The sequence below is a fragment of the Schistocerca nitens genome, chromosome 3 (assembly GCF_023898315.1).
Source record: "Schistocerca nitens isolate TAMUIC-IGC-003100 chromosome 3, iqSchNite1.1, whole genome shotgun sequence".
In the NCBI taxonomy this organism is placed as follows: Eukaryota; Metazoa; Arthropoda; class Insecta; order Orthoptera; family Acrididae; genus Schistocerca; species Schistocerca nitens.
The window spans coordinates 758,157,727-758,182,571 of record NC_064616.1 but is presented as its reverse complement, the minus strand read 5'-3'; the positions used below and the strand labels follow the sequence as shown (position 1 = coordinate 758,182,571).

The window sequence follows — 24,845 nt, the reverse complement described above, 5'->3', positions numbered from 1 at the left end:
GACGTTGCTTGTATGCTCCTGTATATTATGCCACGGCCAAGTCACCGCCGAGGCGTTTTGTTGCCTTACGGGGGATTAGGGCCATATAATGGGACGTGTCTTCCGATACAGAAGACTTTTGCCGCTCACAACAAGGGATTAGAAAAGTCACGCAAAAATCGACGGTTGGCGGTCTCGCTCTGGAGGCAGACGGCGGCAATGTAACATCGCTTTCCCCCGTGCCCCTCTCATGGCATGGAATATTGGCTGCTCTTACAATTTGCTATAAATTATGTTGCTTCTGCTTGAAGAGCAAGGATTCGGCAAGTAAACGTACTACCACTGCGAGAGAAAATGCTGAAACCGAAGAGAAGCACACGTAATAAAGACATTGTTATGAAATGTAGCAGAATTAAATCAGGCGATGCAGAGAGAATTAGATTAGTAAATAAGGCACTAAAAGCAGTAGACGACTTTTGCTATTTGAACAGCAAAGTAACTGACGACGATGAAAGTAGAGAGGATTAAAAATGCAGACTAGAAACAGCAAGAAAAGCAATTATGAAAATGATGTATTTGTTATCACTGAACACCATAAATTTAACTGTTAGGAAATCTTTTCTGAAGGAATTTGTATGGAGTGCAGCCTTGCGTGGTTGTGAAACGTGGACGATAGACAGTTCGGACAAAAGAGAATGGAGACCTATGAAATGTGGTGCTACAGAAGAAGGCTGAAGATTTGATGGGTAGATCAGATCACTAATGATAAGGTACTGAATCGAATAAATTATGGTGGCGGAAGATGATTAGAAGAAGGGATCACTTGATGAGATACATACTAAGGCATGAAGAATCGTCAGTTTACTAACTGACGGGGGAGGGGGGCAGACCGAGGCTTGACTTCAATAAGAAAGTTCAAATACAAATAGATGCAGGTTACATTAGTTTTGCAAAGACGAAGAGGGGATTGCAAGTGTAGACTAGCACAGAGAGCATCATCAAACTAGTCTTCAGGCCGAAGGCCGCAACCACAATATTCCAATGCTAAAATCTTCGGCAATAATGGCATACAATTGTGAATGAAAAGATATATACAAAACTACTATCATGTTATATCATTAAGTACTTACTAGAAAATTTTAAAGTATGTACTCAATTATATAACATGATTATAGTAGTATACCTTATATCTTTTCGTTCCCAAAACAGAAAGCTCTTAGTATATTTTACATCCATACTAATCGTAGCACATTAAACGTTTGAGCAGCTCGTGGTGATGTACATAAAAATGTGTTTAATAAAACCTGTGGAGCACAACCCGAAGAATATTTTATAAATATTAAACCTTTAATGAATGCGTGACTTAACACACCTTAATTATGTTTAAGCTCTCTGTGACAATAACATTATCAAAATTCGTTACGCGAAGTCAGTTCTCCTTAATAAAGCTACTGATCGAGATTTTCTAAAATTAGAAATTAGCTGCAACTGGTTGGAAACAGTGGCAGAATTAAGGAACTATAGCAACATCATGCCGTTCAGTAGTATTTCCCTACAAATATAAATGAATAACAGATAATTTGTTGCTGAAATTAGGATAACCCTTCCATTAGGTACTCTGTCTGTCTTAAGAAAACAGGATCACTACGTTTTTTCAAATATTGCGGATACATATTCACCAAAGAAAGGATGAGTACAGACTGTATTTTCGAAAGCATGGAAACTCATTTCATTTCTTCTAAGAAGAGACGTAATATGTCAATGCGTGACCTCTGTCTTTCTGCAACGCCATAAAATTTTGCACATAAGAATGGCATACAAGAATTCATGTGTTCTTTGAAAAGTGTTATGTGTTTCTGCAGCTCATTACAAGGTAGTATACAACATACTAATACCTTTCCTTACTGTAGAGCACTATCAGTCACAAACATTTTGATTGGAACAGCTTAAAAGTATTCATAGGAACACACATCTCATCGCCAAAAACACAATGTAGCAGAGGGTGAATAATACACGTATTATTATTTGAGGATGAGTCTACACCGTCAGAAGTCGACAGTTGTAAAAATGTTTTCTGGAGTACTCCAAGAGAGTGTTATATGACCGTTACTGTTCACAATATGTATAAATGATCGGCTAGATATTGTCGGAGGCTCTGTGAGGCTTTTTGCAGACGATCTTCTTGTCTAAAACAAGGCTGCCAAGCCAGGAGACTGTAATGAAACGCAGGAAGACCTGCGGATGGTCGGTGATTGGTACAGGGACTGGCAAATGACCGTGGACGTAAATAAGTGTCGCGTATTAAAGGAGTACCGTAAACCTGGGCGACTTTGTGATGTGTAGACGACTTTGTGCCACCTGCACATTCTTTCGAACAAAGCAGTTCGGAATGTCGCCACCAGAAACGCCGAAGTGCGTAAAACTGTACTGGATAGTGCTGCCCTCTGCAAGTATATTTATTATTTACGTCTTACTTCGAATGGTCCTACCAAAACGTCTGCAGCAGTCTGAGTAATTTTCGGGGCGAGGCTTATGTCGGAAACTTTCAAACTTCGGTTAGAATACTGTTTTGCTATATTATTCATTAGTCTAATGCCGCAATGTGAATGTTCTCTTACGGATGGTTTTAGCACATTAGCCGCGCGGAGTGGCTGTGTGGTTTGAGGCGCCATGTCACGGATTACACGGTCCCTCCCGCCGGAGGTTCGAGTCCTCCCTCGGGTTTGGGTGTGTGTGTTGTTCTTATCATAAGTTAGTTTAACTTAGTTTAAGTAGTGTTTAAGTCTAGGGACCAATGACTTCAGAAGTTTGGTCCCTTAGGAATTCACACACATTTGAACATTTGGCACATAAATGAGAGTCGTTAAAAACCGAAAGATTCTAGAAAAGAGTTTTTTGTAAAACACCTTCGAAATTGGCGCAAAGCCACACCTCTTTACGGTACTTCCAGTTGTAAAGCCGAGTTGTTGTTCCCATTTTCTGCACAATATTTCGCCGGCCGCGGTGGCCGAGTGGCTCTAGGCGCTTCAGTCAGGAACCACGCGGCTGCTACGGGTGCAGGTTCGAATCCTGCCTCGGGCATGGATGTGTGTGATGTCCTTAGGTTTAAGTAGTTCTAAGTCTAGGGGCTGATGACCTCAGATGTTAAGTCCCATAGTGCTTAGAGCCATTTGAACCATTTTTTGCACAATATTTCGACGACCGACCCAGACGTCTTTTTTTAGGTACTGCGAGTTACGATGTTAGGCGTACTCTCTGCTTGAACTCCAAGCAGCTTGTAAACTGTTGTTGGTTCACGCCCCTGAGGAAGGCGACTGGGTCGATCGTCGATCCCATAATTGCAACACACTGCGAATAATTAGACGAACTGATCTATTAATTTTTGGTTATGCTGTTGCTGAAATACCACTGGAAACAGTAAGTACCGTAAAAAACACAGGAGTAACGCTATGGAGTAACAACGTAAATCAAATTGTAGAAAAAGCAGTTGCCAGTCTGAGATTCATCGGAAAAATTCGAAGGAGCTTGTGGAATACCAGACCAACTGTATGACTGGGTTAAAGAGTTTCTTGCAAACAGAACACAGCATGTCATTGTCAACGAAGAGAAGTCTTCAGACGTAAAAGTAACTCCAGGTGTGCCCCAAGGGAGTGTTATAGGACCATTACTTTTCACAATATGTGCCAATGACCTAGTAGATAAAGTAGGAAGTCCCACGGGGATTTTCGCGGATGATGCTTTTTATACAGAAAAGTGGAAACGCTACAAAATTGTAGCGTAATGCAAGTAGACATGTAGAGGATATACGCTTAGTGCAGGAAGTGGCTATTGACCCTCAGCATAAAGAAATGTAACGTATTGCGGTTACATAGACAGAAATCCCTTTATATTACGATTATACGATACCAGAAAAATCGCTGGAAGCCTTTACTTCCTAAAATATCTATGAGTATGCGTATGGAGCGATATGAAGTGAAACAAAAACAATGGTTCAAATGGCTCTGAGCACTATGGGACTTAACATCTTAGGTCATTAGTCCCCTAGAACTTAGAACAACTCAAACCTAACTAACCTAAGGACATCACACACATCCATGCCCGAGGCAGGATTCGAACCTGCGACCGTAGCGGTCGCGCGGTTCCAGACTGAAGCGCCTAGAACCGCTCGGCCACTTCGGCCGGCTATGAAGTGAAACGACCACATAAAATTAATACCAGGTAAGGCAGATGCCAGACTGCGATTTATTGGAGGAATCGTTAGGAAGTGTAGCTCATTCACTAAGCAGGTAGCTTTCTCTTTCGACCAATGCTTGAATATCACTCGTCAGACTGGAATCCGTACCAGATACAATTGATAGAGGTTATGGAGAAGATCCAAAGAAGAGCAGCACATTTCGTTACAGATTCATTTAGCAAACGCGAAAGCGTCACAGAGATATTCATCCAACTCCAGTGGCAGACGACGCAAGAGAGGCGTTCTGCATCATGGTGTGGTTTACTGTTAAATTTCCGAGAGCGAACGTTTCTAGAAGAGTCAACAAATATATCGCTCCTTCCTAAATATATCTCGTGAAAAGAAAATGAATATAAAATTAGTGAGAACCGAAGCCACCTAGAGGCTAACCAGCATTCGTTCTTTTCGTGAACCATTCGCGTCTAGCGCACGAAATGGGGGTGTGTCACTGGTACACAAAGTACACTCTGCCACGCACCGTAAGGTGGCTTGCAGGATGTAGATATAGGTGTAAGGAAACGTTATTGACCCGGGGAAGAAGTGGCTTACAAAACACCTTTTCTAACCATTTTTGAGTATTGCCTATCAGTGTGAGATCCTTTGCAGGGTGGATCAGTAGACGAGACGGAGAAGATCCAACGAAGAGCGGCGGGTTTCGTCACGGGATTCTTTAGTCGGCGCAAGAGCGATACGAAGATGCTCAACGGACTCCGGTGGCAGTAGCTCCAAGACAGTCGTCATGTACTACAGAGATAGAGAGACAATATTGATATTTCGAGAGTGTACTTCCGAAGAAGAACTGGTCATCGTATTACGTCCTCCCAGACATATCTCGTGAAATGACAACGGCGACAACATCAGGGAAACTAGAGGACATGCTGAAATTTATCGACAATTTTTCTTTCCACGCATCTTTCACAAATAAAATAGAAAAGGTGAAAGTCGTAATGGTACTAGACGAACCTTCCGGTGCTTTACGGTGATGTAGTGACCTGTAACGACTTTGTTTACCTATAATAAATTAAATAATAACAGCGTCTGGTTGCTGTCTTAATTTTAATAGGAGGCCGCCTGTGTTTTTGTCCAGTCACATGAAGTGACTTCGTGATTAACTGTATCTTCCTAGATAACAACTGGCCGTAAATCGCCTTGCACCGATATTTCCAGGGCGGCTGAAGAGCCGAAAAATAATTTCGAGGGTCTTCAGCCACCGAACTCACTAAATTTACCTCACCTATGACGTTACCTGATAAATGCAAAAAGACTAATGGAAAATGTAGCAGGTGATCGTGAGTTCATTACTACGAGAGACATAGATAACTTTTAAAACAGATAGAACCCTAAAAACGTGTGGGCCATGCCGAGAGGGCACTACTCAGAGTGTTTTCCGTGCACAGAGCTATCCTCTGAACACTCTTCTCAACAACATAACGAACTAAGGACACTAAAGAGAAAAGTTAGTCTAATATGTGTATTACTTCTAAGAAATGTAGTTGTTTCCGCATTTGCAACCGCTAAAATTCTGTAGAAACTGACAGCATCTAAGTTTAAACACCGAGCGAAGATTTCCCGGCAAATAATTTCTCTTTCAAAAAAACTGAAAAACGTCGTGCCTCCAGCTCGTGGACGAAACTGAGCAGTGAAGCCACGGACATTAGCGAACAGCAACGGATGGATTACATGGATTACCTCGGGACACCTATGTAATGGCAGCTTAAACTCCCCTGTTCATTTTAACCTTCGAGTGCGTGCCGTCACAATTGCTCTTCGCTATTTTTCATCCATATGTTGACCTGGCTGCATCTGTGCTCAATTAATATTTAAATTACTCTAAAAAAAGGGGAAAACTTTTGATTAGGCAAGACATTTAGTAACGATGCATGTCCTGGAAATTTGTGAGCACAACAGAGATCGGAAACACCATTCGTTACATCTTATGAAAGTATGAGTAATCAAAGACAAAGCTTTCACTAGTAGAGGCATGCCACTGTTGCATATGCTCATATGATGATAGGGCGAGGTTTAGACAGTAAAATATGATACAGTAAGGGTAGGCTCGGAATTCTTGACTTTCAAAAGCTGAAACTCTGCGAAGAAAATTCGGCATCGAAAACACTAATTCTCATATTGTATTTGTGTTTTACATATGGACATTAAGTGAAATCCACAAATATGAAGCATATTTTGAGACAATGGAAATTCGAACACTGAGCCTTACCACAATAATAAAGAGAGGATCTATAGAATAGTGTTATGAGACTGCGATAGTTCAGGTATGTTTGTCATTACAGATTGGAAACGTGATTTCATTGGGAATGCTAACTCTAGACAGGTGTATTCACAGTCATTAGGAAAATGTGTGTGTGTGTGTGTGTTTTCTTTCATGCGCTTAATGATTTAGTAGGCTGAAACACATTTCATTTCCTCATATTCCTCTTATATGAACTGCGGTCGCGAAAAACAGTGACGAAGAAGCTGACAAGATTTAGAGAAATAAGTGGGAAATACCAATATTTGACAGACTGTTTAAGCTAGCGTAGCAGTAAGCGTGTATGACGTGTGAAGTGCTCAGATCAGTTAAGGCACTCATAGAAAATGCAGTAAGACTGTGTTGCTACAGTTTTCAATATAAATAATAAATTACCGCTCATTTAGCTTTTACGTCTTGACAGTAGATTATTTACCAATTGCAGCACTTAGACTGACATAACACCCAACAACTGCACAAAGAAGAGCTCAAAATAGTAACCATTGGACGGCAGTTACAAAGATACTAGGATAAACTGGCAGTGTGGTTTGTCAGACAACTGTAAAATGGCCGACAGATGCGCAGATTGAGGTACTTCGAGGAAGTGACTGACATGATGACGCGAGTGATTTGGAGAATTACGTCCTAATGATTCGTAGACAGCCCTTTCGGTTCCAGGAACCTGCATTCAGGTTTAGCAACGAAAATAACTCTCAATTAGAATCCCATACTGACAACGACAACGAGATGAGAGACACACTTACGGCTGCCCTCGTCACAGTCGCATTACAGCAGACAGAGTAACGTTAACAGCTCACACGAACACTCCGTCACAAATTTACTCCCGGCATAATAGAAAACATAGAAATGAAAGATGTAGGGAAGATAGACGGCTGATTTCAGACAACTGAGTCTGAAAACTTTAAATTCAAGGCAAATGAGGTCCGTCACTGAAGTGTGAGAGATGATTCTTTAATCGCTTCCTTTACAAAGTGTACACATGGAAATAATGGATAACATGGGTATGGCTTCACGCGGTTTATACAGGGTTGCAAATTACGGTCTTATGCACTGTGTTTACTCTTAGAAACAAATAAATTTTGCAGTGACGTGGCAACATAAAATTTCCAGCAAGAACTAAACCAGTATTACATGATACGCGAAACCTTAGCTAAAATGTAGCTAAAAAAAGAAAGAGAAGCGCTGAAATCAAATTTTACGAAGTCTACCAACCACTGCACAGCGTTATCTAAGTGCAAGATAAAATTTAACGAACGTAGCATAGTTTCGAAGATATTACAGTGATGAGAGTATTATCTGTTTATTTTCTATCATACCTATTGTTTGCGACCTAGGAGAAAACGAAAACCGCACAACTGCTACTATAGAAATATAAATGAGAAAAAGAGAAGAAAAATTACATTACTTACATAACAAAACAAATTTTAGCAATAAAAACTGATTGTCTAGTAAAATTCTCAAATCAAATCTACTTCTACTGATGAAACCATCATTTCAATCGGGGTATCAGCCTGCAGTATGTTCGTTTTATCAAAAGATTGTTTCATGCTCCGAATCTCCGTGATACATGCTGCTGGTTCCCCTGATGCGCTAGCGTTATTATGAGCGTATGTCGTGTCAGAGATATAAAAAAACCATATATATAAACGCATAAACGAATATTTATTGTCTGAATTAAGCCACAGAGCGTGAACAGCGAAATGTAAAGAACAAAAATGTGTTTGTCTGTTACGCAAAAATCGTTATAGTGGCAAGGAAGGACGATTAGGATCTAACATCACATCGAATACGAGTTCATTACAGATGGTGCACTTGCTGGGATTACCGCTGAGTAACTGGTGTAGGTTAGGGACACGAAAATCGCCGAAGTGGCGTCAATTGAAAGACTTGCGACAGGCCAATGAGCCATACCAAATTATTATTATTATTATTACAGAAACTGCTGAAAACTTAAACCTGATGGTCGGACAGGGATTTGAACCAACTTCGTAACTGCCGGGCAACATCGTACGAGCCTCACAATGGGAACAACACATCCTGCAACTCTATTCCTGGAGGTTTGGATGAAAGAAAAGGGTAAAAAGGAGAAAAAGTAAGTGGAGGAGTAGAAACAGGAAGTTTAGTGTATGTTGGTTTATCTGTAGTTGTATCAGCAGACAAAAGAAAAAAGTAATGCTTTCAGTAGCTGGGAGGACAAACGAAGCCTCGTAGTTAAGTATCATAAACGTCACTTACTATTCGTTAGTAAAACTGATATTGTTTGTCCGTGTAGCGTTCCTCTGTAATGGGCATCTAGAGGCAACTCATGCAAAGTGACACATTAAACTTCGAAATAGGTTGTCGGAAGTTCTACATTTCGAATCTCAGACAACGACGATTATTTATGACTTCGATGTTTTCCAAATTATTTGCGATGAATGTTGATGGCCTGTTTTCTAAACTAGTCCATATCACACATTTAATGCTTAAACTATCGACTTTAACGTTAAGCTCTCTTAGAAAGAAAGAAATACAGCAACAGCTGCTAAGAAGCTCAGAGCGGTTGCCGTTGGACCTCTAAGGACACATCAGACGACCTGGCGTTGCAACGCTGCGCAGAATGTCATTTGTCTTTCGGAAGCACTTCAGAAGAATAAATTATGGGTCATAACTTGAAAAACATTCTCCTGTGCGGCGATTATCTATCGAAAGCTTAACGAGGCTGTCCTCTTTTTAAACGAATGGGGTAAAAGGATTTAACTGCTGCAGCTGCCATGCTTGTTACCGAACTGACCGAGTCAGGCGCGATTTGTGTTCGATGCGTCCGGTGGATAGTGACTGAATAATACACATATTCTTAATGCAGCAGCATTAGTACAAGTTCCTATTAAAGCTGTTGTGTATTTCTGACGGTTACGTCCACTTCGATTTATGTTCAGGTCGAAAAATTGCGGTTACAGAAGACGAGGACGTTGTAATTCTCAGACGTAAATCAAGTGACGATTTTTACACACTCGAGGATTTCTGTGGGGTGTTTACTGCACTACTGAAGCCCATTTCTCCTCTTTGGTGTAGTGACCGCTTCAGTTCTATGATTTCTGGGTTGGGATGGGTTGTTTGGGGAAGGAGACCAGACATCGAGGTCATCGGTCTCATCAGATTAGGGAAGGAAGTCGGCCGTGACCTGTCAAAGGAACCATCCCAGCATTTGCGCGATTTGTGTTCGATGCGTCCGGTGGATAGTGACTGAATAATACACATATTCTTAATGCAGCAGCATTAGTACAAGTTCCTATTAGGGAAATCACGGAAAACCTAAATCAGGATGGCCGGACGCGGGATTGAACCGTCGTCCTCCCGAATGCGAATCCAGTGTCTAACCACTGCGCCACCTCACTCGGTGTTATAATTTCTGTTTTTATTTATTGTGGTGGGGATTATTTGTCTAGGATTCGTGTCCTATAGATTTGTGGTGGTGGAATTTTATTGATGACTGCATCTCCAGAAAGACAATTGCCAGTTGGCCACTGAGATACCGCTGCTTGAAATTTGTCAAATTCACTGGACTGAACAGTGTTCTGGAAACAAAACAGATTCTTAGTGTTTCATTCAATGTAACACAGGATCATATATTCAATAAAAAATTGTCCTTCATACGGCTTATTTACCGGAACCAAATAAATGCAACTAGCAAACAAACTAAAAAAATGGGTACATTCTGTAGACTCCGACTGTGTAAGGGGCTGCTAATACCTGAACGGCTCGGTTAAATTTAGAAACTCAACGCAACGAATAAATAGTCCGGGTACAAATACTCAGCTTCAGCCAGTTTAGTCTGTTGATATCCTACATTGCTAAAGGTAAGCACTATCTCTTCCATTATTAATATATCCGTTAACAATGGTAGCCTCAGCAGAAACAGATCCTTAAGACCGATAATTACTAAATTTTTATGATTAATTTGTGAGAGGCGCTATGACTGGAATATCTCTAACATTGACTGTGCAGCATGGAAATAAATTATACTATGTTTTCAAAATTTTAATCCTCCTAATTACGTTTGCCAGTCTTACATGCTGATTAAATGTACTATGTTTCGCACAATTCTTTCACGCACGATGTGTTGACCTAATGTGAGAGTAACCTGCTCCTGTATAGGTGTACTGACGGGGAAGAAACTGAAATCAAGAAAAAGAAATCGTGAAAGGTCTTGCAGGAAGGCAAGGAACGTACCTGCATCGTATGAGAACAAATCAGAACTTTTCAATTCGTGAAGAGTGATAAACAAATTGCTCATGGGTTATGTTTATCATTATAAATCGCAGCCGCATACGTCCCTTTCGACCACAATGTTATGGCACTTGACCTCACGTAGCCGCTTTCGGAAATGCGCGGTGACGTTATGGTAAACAAGTACAGGTGTGACTAACAAAAACGCATCGCACTGTGAAAGATTTCAGGACAGTTGTGCACGTACTATCAAGTGTTTCAGAGTGTTCTCATGAAATATCACGATAAAAACTCACGATAAGCCGACCGAATCTCCCTCACTTCCAGGTGTAATAATATTGTGGTCGACTAACACAGTGGTAGTTCTGATGTTGTCTGCCAAGCTCGTCTTGGCAGAAATACTAACTTGTTTGCCAGCTCGCTGTTCACGCACGAGCAACGAGGGGAATGTCATAGAACGTCAACATAAAAGCCGGTACCCACCGGTCCAGCAAAGGCGCTGAGTTCCATTTCGAATCGTAACAAGATGTTCAGCAATCGCACACAAGCTGCCTGTGAGTCACACCAAGACAATGCAGAGCCAGTAATGCTGTACTGTCAACCATAATATTTACTGCCAACCATGGCATCGTTTCATTAAGAGACAGAGTTTAACGTCCTGTCGATGCAGATACCTTTGAAGTTCATACTTTTATTAGATAGTTTCTGATAACGATCACCACGGTTGTCCATGTGTAATCCTGAGTAATACCCTAACATTAAATTATGACTCGCAACGCTGAAAGGATTACCAGCGCAGTTCAGCATTAGCCTAAGTGTTTGCATTTTCACTTGATGTCGCGCAAGAGTTTACCGTTAGCTGTAAACTTCAGTTATGTCGTAGTAAATCGGAAAATGACTCCGTGGAGCTGTTAAAATTTATACGATTACTTGTAAGCGATAGGAGGCGCTCGTAGCCAGCTAACTGCAAAATGATTTCGTACTCTTCGCAGGTTTTCAAACGATCGTTACCCATAGGGTGTACTTAATAAAAGCTTTATTGACGACAATGAACGTCGCGAAACAGAGCTGTCTTGCCCATAAACCTTTAAACAGAGTACATTAACGTCTAACGATGGTGTGCTCAGTTCGAAACATTTGTGTCTGTAATTTTTGGAAAGTGATGTTCAAGTAGTATGTTGTAAAATTGTATTTACTGAACAAACTAATCCATATTGTTAATGAGTACAAATTTGTTTTTTGATCCTGAAATAGCAATCTTTGATCACTTTGTGAGAGGTATTGTATCCCGGAAAGCGATTCTTTCTGTGTCAATCGAGAAAAGTGAAGAAAAGGTGTTGACGAATCGTTTCATTTGCTTCCGCCACAAGAGCTGACTTTAGTCCTGACACTTTGTCAGTATTTCATAGGAACGAGATACGATGTAGTTTATATCCCAATCTATAATGCAAAACTGTTTATATCTTGTGATATTCAAAAACGGACTTGTTACGGATTAATATATATATATATATATATATATATATATATATATATATATATATATATATATATATATATATATCATCGCATCAAATTCAAATGGCTCTGAGCACTATGGGACTTAACTTCTGAGGTCATCAGTCCCCTAGAACATAGAACTACTTAAACCTAACTAACCTAAGGACATCACACACATCCATTCCCGAGGCAGGATTCGAACCTGCGACCGCAGCGGTCGCGCGGCTCCAGACTGTAGCGCCTAGAACCGCTCGGCCACTCAGGCCGGCATCATCGCGTCGATTGGTTCGAATACTATACAAATAATTTTTCTGCATAATGTCAGTAATCTCTTCTATTAATAACGCGATGTCAAATACTTACAGATTCTTGCTTTCGCATTATTTTCTTGGGAAGTGGATATTTTAAAACAGCTATAACGTTTGGATTGAGCAAACCATACTGGCTATTAACAAACGAGTTTTGCGTTTCATACATGATTTTTTTACTGTGGAAAGTATGTTTAACAGTTGAAAAAAATCTAGATATTTCGGAGGAAGGCGTCCTCTGTGGCGCAGTGTCTTTCGACAGTTATATATTCCAGAGTATTGCAAGAAGGTTTAAAATACTTTCAACATTTTGGTAGAATTTGGCAGTGTCGTTAGAGACGGTGTGCTAGCTCACCTCTGAGAAGAATGTGTCACGAAATAAGCTGAGGAACAGCAACAAGAAACATTCTAGCACTCGTCGGAGTAATTGGTTTAGTGAATCGACGAAATCCCAGGATCGCGAGAGAGAGATTCACCAAAAGTAGAGTCTGGCGTTCACACAGTACCATCAGGTTCCGCTTGCGATGAAATAGAAAAATTAGTAGAAAGGATGTGGCTTAGCTCACTGAACAAGTATAACTCATATAACGAAACGCTTGAAAATACAAAACTAGATACAAATAAAGGAACTTGATGAATTCCTACATAGTGACTGCTTGCAATGGGACCCCAGGTGTAAAATACATTGTTTACAGGACGGACCTCCACCAAGCACCTAAAATTTTATGAAATTTATTAGAAGACCGATCTCGAAGCTTCATAGCTCCATTATGAACTCTCTACAAGTGAAATAAGACAAGCTCTTACGCCAAAAACAAATGCTACAGATAACTCACTCACATGTGAATGATTTACAGTATTTTCCTTTCGGTTGTATAATAAGAGCAGAGGTGTCAGAGTGCGCCAATTCCTACAGTAAAATTGTTCCAGAAAGCTCCTTGCTTTTTAGAAAAAATAAATGAACGTTACGTGGCGAAGCATTATGAGTAGTTGGTAACAAGCATAATACTTGCTTATTTGCTGCACATCTTGCTTTGCAAACAATAGACAACAAGCAACAGACGAAAAGTTAAAAGAAGTCTCAGAAGGGGAAAAGTAAAACACGCCTTTCGAACAGACATATCACGCATTCAAATAACTACAGCTCAGTACAGGCAGCGATTTCAGGAGTGTTGGTCTTGCCTTAAAAACGTTCGTTCAGCAACCAGAATACATGTTCCGTAACCACTTGTTCAGTCTGTGAACGCGCTTAAACGTTATCATAGTTAATTTCAGAGTGACAATTAGGCTATTATTGCGAACGCCACCGAAGCGTGGGTGTATCTAATCCAACACAACAAGCCAACATGAGTTTCTGGCGGTAATTAATGTAAACTGAATGTTCGGAACGAGTAAAGGCTGCTCAGTTACATATTTGCCAATGTGCTGTGTTCCAAAATTCACTGCCGCCATTTTAGCACATTCTAGAGAGCGGGTGTGTTTGGGGGAGGGGGAGGGGAGGGGGTGAGGGGTGGCGTACGCAGGCCTCAGAGACGCACAGCGACCAGTCCTTTGAGAGTGGATTTGTAAGGGCGTCAGCACCCCAGCTCACCCTCACAGCCACGCCCTGCAGATTTAACCCACGGCTCTCTTTCCCCGTGGGGAGCGTTGATGTCACACATGCTGTGTACGCTTCCTATTGAAAGAGATTAAGGAGTGTCGACCCCTAACACCCCGATGCGGTTCGCATACGAGCGCGTTGGCGCGGATCTCCCGCTCAAATAGCTTCCAGTACAATCCCTGATCTCTATCTTATCCATCTTCTCTATCAGTGATTCCCTTCTTTGTGTCGTCCCACTGGAGAGATCTGACGTACTGAAGTATTATTTCCTATGGCCTTCGCAGAAAACCTCAAGAAAATATCACTTGGGTTTCTTCCCCAAGACCGTAACTGTGTCAGCAAAGTACTGTCTTACATTTATCCATGTTGTATGGAATTGGTTGAGTTCACCGACTGTATTATAAATTTACGAAGTAATTTTTACTGCTTCAGTCACATTTATTACCACAAATCATGACTTATAAATAATAATAAAAAATGACTAAAGCAATAACAATTATTTCATAAGGTACTATCTAGCATCGCACACATTCTCACACGTATTACATATAATTTTCCAGTGTGTGTGTCATCTCATAAAAGTTATGTTGTGCTCTCTAGAGTCAAATTCAAATGGCTCTGAGCACTATGGGACTCAACATCTGTGGTCATCAGTCCCCTATAACTTAGAGCTACTTAAACCTAACTAACCTAAGGACATCACACACATCCATGCCTGAGGCGGTCGCGCGGCTCCGGACTGAGCGCCTAGAACCGCTAGACCACCGCGGCCGGCTCCCTAGAGTCATTTTAACTCGTAGAAATTCTGTTACGTGGTAATGTCAGTTAGTTATTTCCTTGGTGTGCGAAAGTAAGAAGATTTTAAAAACTTGTCTCGGAGGTTTTATGCAGTATTTTCTATGATCGTTACTTGAAAACTGGTTATAATTCTTGAACAAACTGAAGCTAGTTGAATTTATTATATTATTACTGCTCCATTAAGTAAATTTCAGGACTCAACACGATGGTCAAAAGCCGGTTACATTTCCGGCAATTGTCGTATGAACGGCGTCGGTGGCAATTTTCACTGTAAGTGTGCTGTAATTTCCGGAAATATCACCACCTAGTGACGAGCCTCTTAAGGCTTAAGAACTATTTAATAGATACATAAATATCCCTAGTAAATTGCCTCGCCGCCATCAGTTCCTTAAGGAATTAACTTCTTTTAAGCCACAGCAGTAGCGTTCAGCGACTTCAACGAACTAAAGTACTTTAAGACTTTTTTATGTTTATCAATTGGCAACAATTTCAAACCATTCGATGTAAACTCTCAGTTTTTCTAAGACTCTCTGAAAATAAACAAATTAACAAAATTTCAGGTGTTCGACCTGGATACAGCTCCCATTTTATTTCATATTTTGTCGGTCATCGTGATTTACCGTGATTGGCGATCTCAAATGTGCTGTCTGATGTTGGCGTCAATTTCACCAGTACAAAATTATCTTCAGACGCTATAAAATAATAATCTCGTGTGGCTCAATGACCTAATGCAAGTCCCCAAATTGGACCGCCATTTGGGCGACTTTCCTGTCCCTAACCCACCCAGTTGTCCACCCGGGAAAAGGAGACCTACGGATTAACATGGAATCCGAACCACGTGTCGTTTCTGGCAAATATCCACATCATTGAGAGGTTAATGCTAGGTTAAAAGGCAGGTTTAAAAATCCACCATCCGACCGGGATTCGTTCCCACGACCTTCCTATTGCCAGCCACGCGCTTCACCGCTAGACCGCCGTGTCCGGCTTCAAGTGGCTAAATATGACAATTGTTCTTGTCCGTTAGTAAGAAAAATTGTCTTAATCTTCGGGCGCAGCTCGTTAGTCCAAATTTGGACTTTGTACGCACAGGTCATTACATAATAGGAAGTAAGTAAAAATATAATATCTGGCGACATCCCCATTTCCGAGGAAGTCCTCTGGCACAGCGAAAGTAAGGGGTAGAAACAAAAACCGTAGTTTAAGTTATGTGTTACATTTCATGAGTTATGTCAACACTGTGCAACCGGAAACTTTGGTGAATAGAGTTACAGACAGTCTGAACCCTGAAGAAACAAGAGTTCAGAAGTCCTCGTATTTGGTCTGTTACTGCTTCCATTGCCACGGAAACGATCTTTTTCCCGTGCGGTTCTTATTCCTCGAATTTGCAATTCGTGTTATCCGAAACCATGTATCCTTCGACGCACTGTGAGACGGGCAGGCGATAAGACGATTTTGAACTGTGGCTCAGAGGAATTATATCACTCATTCTGCTAATACTGTCGCTTGCAGTTTACGCAGCGAAGCAGATAGCTAATTTTGCAAGATTTTTCTCTACCGGACTTCGGTACTGTTTACCTCAGTGCCCTTCTTGGGGCAAGTGCTCGCAAGCTCCTCCAACCCGGAGATATTTCCTTCCTTTTTTGTAATTTATCGGGCCAAATTATTTAATTTCCGCGACAGTGCAATAGACAAATAGAACTTCTCGGTCTACTTTTAATGAGTTTTCAGTCCTTTCTTCTAATCTCTTGGCTGCTCTGTTATTTTATTATAGACCTTCCAAGTACCACCGACAAAATTTCGGAGGTTGGTCACCGACATCTTACGAGTATTTTGGTATAAGGGACTCGTCGTGACCGGCGGCTCTTTATGGAGTATTTACATTTATAGAGTATTTACATTTCTTACCACTATCTACATATGTATCTACGTTGCACTAAAAACATCTGCCCAACAGTGCAAATTTCGACGGTATGCGCCATAAGGGTCTCGTTTGGAAACAAACTGGTTTCATTGACTGGACGTACTCGATGTTGACTACAGTAATGCCCACTTTACTCTTCGCCTTCAAGATTGCATTCAGTACTGCTCGGTTCCGTATCGGGTTTGTTTCTCCGGCTGTGATTGTTGCACGTTAACAGCGACACACAGCAGTATAGATAAGTTTACTGTTCGAGAGTTGGCAGATGTGAATTCACTGAATACAGTGGAAGACTAGCGCAACGACGCTATGCTGTTTCGGCAGCGGCGGCATCCACATCATAACATTTTTGCATACATATCAGGTTTGATCCATCACTCTCTGTCATTGTTTTGCACATTTTATTGATAGTGTATTACAAGTTTTTCCATTGTTATGATGGTATTTTCGAAGAAACAGAAAACTGCAGTAAACTTTGCAACATTTGATCCCAAGATTGGAGCTGTGTAAGAAACAGAAGTCAGTACTGAAAGATATTTTTTTAACTTAATTTTCTTATTCTCTTGTAAAAATTTGAAAGAAATTAGAAATGGATTTTTTCGACAATAGCTCTACTAGTTAAAACATTATTGCTCTGTTTCTGTACTTGTATTATCACAAATAAAACGTAATGCCTCAGTATTAATGGCTTTTGAAACACAAACTTTCCCATTGGCACTAGCAACGAGACAGTTCCCTGCTATGTCACCTAGAACGTTCTTAATAAATTATTTATTTTCTAATTTCTGCCATTATTTTTATAGTGGTAAAGTGAGCAGCATAATTCTGTAGTATCAGAATACCTTCTTAAATTTTTCGATACAAATAAGTTATAAAGAAAAAGAGGTACATTGTTTTTTATTCTCCTCACAAATTGGAGGTTCAGCACTTAGAACGTTTGACACTTTTGCTCGTCGAACCATGATTACATCAGCCTCCGAAATTTTGTCGACGGAATTCGGATTCTAGGCGCTTCAGTCCGGAACCGTGCGACTGCTACGAGCGCAGGTTCGAATCCTGCCTCGGGCATGGATGTGTGTGATGTCCTTAGGTTAGTTAGGTTTAAGTAATTCTAAGTTCTAGGGGACTGATGACCTCAGATGTTAAGTCCTATAGTGCTCAGAGCCATCTGAACCATTTTTTATTAGGTAGGTCACAGCTGAAATTTCTTAAACAATTAAATTAGCTGACTGAGCAAGGCTATTTCTCTAGTATTTCCACCGAGTTCGCACGAAGTGTTGAAACTCCCCAATATTTCTATTGTTTCAAATCTTTGAACGCTCTGTTATGACGGAAAACCTACAGCAGCTACTGTAAGGTTCGAATTTGGGAAAGGATAAACACTAAGAAAACAAAATGTTGGTTCGTATATAATAGAAAGGGTTCATCTTGTCAAAAGGTAAGAGTACAGAAAGAAAAATTGGCAAATACTATCTGTCAGTGTGAAAAATAAATGGAAAAAAAAATAATAAGCTTGAAGAAAAGTGGCAGACTGAGGATACAGCTGTTAAGCTAAGTAAAACAGCAGTATGCGTTCGTCAGAGCTGACGCGGTACAGAATGGTGTGCGATGTGCGTTGCTGTTGTCCGCAGACGGGAGCTACAAGCGTTTTATTACTGAGCGCGACAGAGAAGCATCTGCAGTGACACAAGTAAATTTTATTGAAGCTGTGTCACAGTTCATCCGTCGTCGAGCATTTGACGACAACAGCCTGCTCGTACAAACTTTCTGTTGGAGACAAGTTGACAGCAAGTGTTAGTTTACTGCAGCTAAATCTGCCGGAGGATCCAAGCCTTGGTGCACTACAAACTAAGTGATGTATACGCAAATGCAGTGTGTAAGAGCGCGAAAGACATTCCCGTACTTAAGTTCCATTCTCAGTGCACTTCAAAACACCACAATAATAATGTTAAGATTAAAGGGTAGGGAAGAGAGGATGTTGTAAAACTAAATTAAAATGTTGTAATTTCTGCTTTACTCACTCGATTTTTTTTATTCGCCACGCTTTCTTACCGTTCCATCGTCGCTCTTAGGCGAAAGGAGTCTTTCACATAACTCTCTTCCACCTGGCGATGAGGGTGAAACCGTCGAAATACGTAATAGAAACATAAAACCTTGTAACTGACGCAGTAATTGTAACATTTTCATTTAGACTGACAGTCCTCTCAACATACTCAATAGTGGATGAAATAGTTAACTTTGGAAGTGAAATCAAACAGTCTCTGTTTGGTATAAAATTGTTTTGGAGAGTTTAGGCATAAAAAATGCGTAAAGAAGACTAGTCGACCAAATTGGTCCACGTTCTTGTTGCACAAGGAAACTTTAATCAGGTTCAAGCGAATGAAACATGTTTATTTTCAGAATTAATTTTAAGAGAACTTAGTAACGTACAACCACGACAGCGATTCTTCCATGAATACTGAACATGCCTCACTTAGGGTTACTATAGCAAGGCAAGCGTCTTATAAAAACTTTTATAAAAGCAAAAGGGCGTCGAACGAAAAAATCATGTAAAGATTCACTGTCACTTCTATTTCTACTGAGGAACTATAGTCTCGTGGAGCCGAATTTTGGGGTTGAACAGGTTCTAAAAAGTTATGCTAGTGCGCTCTTCGCAATACTCACAAAAATAAAAGCATTGTTTATGCTAGTCGCAAATTAATATCCAGAAAAATTATATGACATAATTTGCATGTATCGTTTCCACCCGATATTTTTGTATACACAAACAAAATTCCGATAGAAAACCTAGTTTAACAGACAGAAAAGACATAAAAATCAATATGAAACACAGTTACATGTAAATAAACGTTCACATTCTTTGAAGGTCTATTTTTAAAATCGGTCAGTGTTGCTAAAAATAAATGAAGTGATTCAAACCAGCGACACTTCCCACTACTGTGATTGTGCATATAAATTCCCTGATTAATCCGATAAATACTGCACGCGATAGAGCAGTCTAAACGTAAAGAAGGTGGTAGGTAACGGAAGAAATTACACTTTTAGAATTCTGACTCTTTAGTTGCAGACAGAGCATACCTCATGTTCTCAGCGCAACTGCAAATACTACAGATATAACCACAGACACATCGCAACGCGCAAAATACGTTCCTATAAACGCTCGTGACATTAATTAACCTCTGTCATGTACCATTAGCTTGTGACGCTAGATAGGAATAAAATTTGTAATAGTGCAACGTACTACAGACGAAGAAAACAAGGATGATCTAACATGCAAACGGAGATCTGAAGACACTACAGGTACTACTTGATGACCTACCCAGCATTCTGGCGTTTGGAGGAACATTGGAGTTCACGGGGTGGGTTGTAACTCCTGTCATTGCCTCTGTGGACCGTAAAATGAGCTCACAGACTGGTTGTGCCTACCCACTACAAACACATTCTAATTAACCTACTCACTTCACACTGAAACACCGCGTATCATATTTTCTCTTACAACTGTTTGCTAAGAAAGTATACCTTTTGCAAAGGTAGAAACTATTACGTGCAAACGAGGAATCTTATGAACTGCCATTGGAATAATATTCGCGGGAATACAAATGACGCGCTGAAGGAAAATTCTGCTAATCAATAAAAATGAAGGATTACGGATAAGGCATAGCCCACTATTAACTTCTTTTCTGCTAGAATCAAGATACTGTTTGACCCTGGCACGTATTCCTTAATCACAATATCGCGAGAGCTTTTTGGTCCAATTTTTTCGACTTAGTACCGTTCTCTGAAGCCTGTCTTCTGGCCCCTAAGTGTCGCCGTAGTACAGAAAAGAATGTGAAATAGGTCTATGGATTTTTTTTTTTTTTTTGTAGATGTCTGATAATGAGAATATTATCAAAGTTCATCGTTCTCACTGTGGTGGCATTTAAAGCGTGTACAAGTACGATATCACGCTCCCGGCTCATATAAATTTTTTATTTACAGACAAAATACCTGACAATTGGCAGACAAAAATCAACGCAATTACGACACAGATCAGTCTTTATTATGTTATATCAGATCTGACGTTGGAAGTTGTTTCGCCGCGCACAGTTGAGTACTAGAATAAATTAGATTGGATACTAATAATCAACAGTAACTAATGTGGTTTTTTTTCTAAATTATAGTAGCAAGCATCAGTGTTTCAGCTTGCTCTTCCTGTTTCATGTTACTAACGACTGTAAAAATACTAGCAGAATGTCGCCAGTTAATTTAGGCCTAAAAATAAATATCAACACACTTCGTAAAATTTTGTTTCCCGAGATGAAAACGTACATACTTGGCGATTTTATTACATCGTTCACAACTGATAGTGTAGGTGAAAAGTGGTTCATATGTAAATGTGTGTATGTGTGTGTGAGTGTGTGTGTGTGTGTGTACGTGTAAAATTTAGAGTGAATTTCCTCACAGCCAGTGACAGTGACAAGCGGATGTAGCGATTAAAGCGAGTTGGTTTACCAAGGAAGGCGAATTGTCAAACGATAACTACCTTAGATCGGTCCCTGCAGCAGGAACAGGCTCTGCGAATGACTTTTCTGTTCCTGCGGGGCCGTTACGCACATTGTTAGCCCTGACCTTCGCGCAGCGCCTTCCGCTAAGAGCGCGCATTGCATTCACTTTCCACGAGCCTACGCCAGCCTGCGGGGGGTCCTCTACTGTCATCTGGCCACTCCCCACTCCTGCTGGTCCCTAATACTCTCTCGTGCACCGATCGGTGCGTCATGTGTCGGTAAAGTGAACTGTAGTTACTCAAAAATTATAAGTGTGCCCGACAGTGACAGACGATGGCAAGGATCAGATGGAAATTGGGAGAGTTAGGAAACGTGGTTTTAGGCCAACTAGGTGTTGTGGTGGAGGAAATACTTAGGAGCGCAGCTGCAGACTCACCGGACGACGGGCGGTCCGAGTATCGCGTGCAGTACACCCACGCGGGCCACAGCATGGGAGGCGACGACGCGGAGACGCCGACCGGCGACAGATCGACGGGCGCGGCGGCGCTGGGGGCGGCGCCGGGGGTGGCACCGGGGGCGGTGGCGGCGGTGGGCTGCTGCGGCTGCGGCTGCGGCGGCCGCTGCGGCGCTTTGGCGGCCGTCACGGAGGGCCGCTTCCCAAACTCCGGCCGCAGGATATTCTCGATGCTGAAGCTGAGCGGCGCCGCCGGGCCCGACGACGCCGGCGCCGACGGCGAGCACGCCGACGCCGAGCAGGTCTTGCATTCGGCGGCGGCGGCGGCTACAGGCGGCGGCGGCAGCGACTCGCTGCCCACGCTCAGCAGCGAGTCGGCGTCGTCGTCGTCGCTGTGGACCGACGCGGCGTCCCGCACCATCACCGTCGTCGACGCCATCTCAGCCGTGTCACATCGCGGTCGCGCTGCTCAGCTGTCTGAGGCGACGCCGGCGCAGCGCCGCGGCGCGCACTCGCCGAGGAGGCGTGGTCTCCGGGGGCGGATCCCGGGTTACCCCTCCCCGCCCCTCCCGCGGCGCGTCCGGCGCTCGAGTTACGGCGTGCTTTAACGACCGCCGCCAAAAGGCTTCAAATAATTCGGCGGCAGCGCGCGGCGCTTTTCGCTCGCTTCCCTCCCCGTGCGGGCTACGCGGTCGCCGCCACGACGCCTCGTTGCCTGGGACCCGTTTTCGGGAGGGCGGTGGCGAGCTACCCCCTCACCTGCGGCAGAGCCCACGTGGAGGGGGGCGTCCGCCGGCCGGCGCGTGGTGGGGAGCGCCGGCGGAGCAAAAAAAACTCCTCTCCCTCGGCCGGCCAATGGGAGTCGTGTGACGCCCACCGGCCGGGTGTGGCCACCGCCACCAATAAGAGCATACCTTACTACCTCGTCGACGTGTGTGGTCCGACTCAGTTAATGTCGTGATTCCTCCGGAGAAAACAAAGACGTAGCATTTTTAGTAACGATTTCACCGAACGGACGAGGACGGTTAATTAGGTAGATACTTTTCGCTGTGTGGTCTCCTTCAGTTATGTGCTAATTAAGCGGGAGTTACGTGCCGCAGACAGCAATACTCGGCTACGTCGCTGCGCCTACGACGCCGGGATTATCGACGGGGCCCGATTCTAATGTCCGGCCGGCGGAACACTTCGCAGCAGCTATTGTCCGGTACTCTTGCGTCGCCCGGACGGCGACAAAAATGCGATCCTTGTCGCACCTCCTCCCAGTGGGGAGGACTTTCGCGACTGATCGATCGGTCCCTCGCTCCCTCGGACAGACCCCTCCGCTGTCCAATCGATGCCGCTGGAAGCAGATCGCGCAAAAAGAAATGTGAGTACTTGGCGCTAGGGTGGCCGCGGTCCAGGTACCGACACGTTAAATCTCACACTTCGTCTGAGAGCCATTTATTTTACATTCGTTACTTCTTGGATGCTAACGCCTTTTCCCAGACAGGGTAACTGCAGTGTTACTGATCTCTGTCCTCTCCTTAAGTCCTAAAACACGCTAACAGATAAAATACTTCGTTCCTAAGGGACTGTATATCCATATGCTGCCAATCATTGAGAACGCTATTATTTGCGTGTTGCCTTTGCAGATTGCATTTACAACCAATTATCTTACTTCAAATTATTTTTTTTTAAAATCTCTTATCATTTCTCCAGCTACTAAAGGCATTTCCTTCTCTTGGCACTGTTCCGTGTCACAGCTTGGATCTTTGGGTCACTGTCTGCATCAATTTTGTAATTATTTCTCTTATATCAGTGCAGGTGCCTTGGTTTGTCTTCCGTTCTCTGTGGGACTCTAACCAGTATACCCTACATCATTTTCTTACACCTTCGCTTATTTACTATCACTTCTATACGTGTCTTACAACGTCGCAAATTCGGAAGTAGTCCATAGACTACTTTCTGCATTAATACTTTCCATTTAGTAGCGACATTTTAGATCCACTCTGTGAAAGAAAAGGAATACTGATCGAGAAATATGTTCCTCACACCTTTCGGACGGACACGAACATCGCAGTTCGGAAAAGATCGAGGTAGGAACCACTGATCTCAGTATACGAATGCCTCAACTTGCCCTTCAGGTAGAAGAACGCATACAGTCCTTTGGGCAGACGGATTTTCTGCTCTTTGGAGAACGACAAATACGTGAATATTCTCGCCCTAATACGTACATTTTTTAAGTTGGGGAGATTATGGACAAACTCTTACTTTCAGTGAAATATTGTCGGCTCTGACTCTATACCAAAATCTGACAGGAAACCCAAATAAAAGCTGTATTGATCCAGAACAAAATCGTGCAATTGCAAAATGGTGAAACCGACAGATTACACATACTGTTTCGTACAAACCTTAAATGTTACTATTAACTTAAAAATACCTTCCGAATAAAAATACTTGCAATTGAAGTTTGTTATCAGATAATTTCTTTTTTAAAACACATTCTCGTCATTCTTCCGTCAACTGGAGTATAAAAAATAACAATTCACCTTTACAATTTTTGTAATAAAATGTAATAGTACTGATTAGCATAGCACCGTTACACTCCTACAATACAGCTTATAAACGTGCTGCGGTGGGTGGCCAAGAGAAGATCACAGGTCTGCTGCTAGTCGCGGATTTGGGGTACTGGCGGTATGGGCAGTTTTGGCAAATTTCGAGTTTCGGAGATGCTTAGCCAAAAATCTGTGGAGTTCGTGTGGGCCACATCTTTCAATAGTTTTGATGAAGCGTTAGACATCTGGGATACGCACATTATTGTAAATTTTAGATAGTACAACAAGATATCCCAATCAAGCCAGACTTCAAACAAATCCGGCAAGCACTTGTATCGGAGAGCCTTTATGACGATACTCCTTCAGTGGTTACGGACGAGTCGGCCGCTGTGGCCGAGTGGTCCTAGGCGCTTCAGTCCGGAACCGCACGACTGCTACGGTCGCAGGTTCGAATCCTGCCTCGGGGATGGATGCGTGTAATGTCCTTAGGTTAGTTAGGTTTAAGTAGTTTTAAGTTCTAGGGGACTGATGACCTCAGATGTTAAGTCCCATAGTGCT

The 24,845-nt window shown here is 42.2% G+C and overlaps 1 protein-coding gene across 1 annotated transcript in view; it reads right to left on the bottom strand.

The window, feature by feature from the left end:
• The window catches only part of LOC126248757 (homeobox protein engrailed-1-B-like), a gene marked incomplete at its 5' end in the record, with an annotated part of 351,464 nt that extends 329,257 nt beyond the window's left edge, over positions 1–22,207 (bottom strand). Inside the window, one exon of the mRNA XM_049950107.1 lies at positions 21,736–22,207. Coding sequence (XP_049806064.1) covers positions 21,736–22,207 — 472 coding nt within the window. The remainder of the gene's footprint in view (positions 1–21,735) is intronic.
• Positions 22,208–24,845: the final 2,638 nt, after the last annotated feature.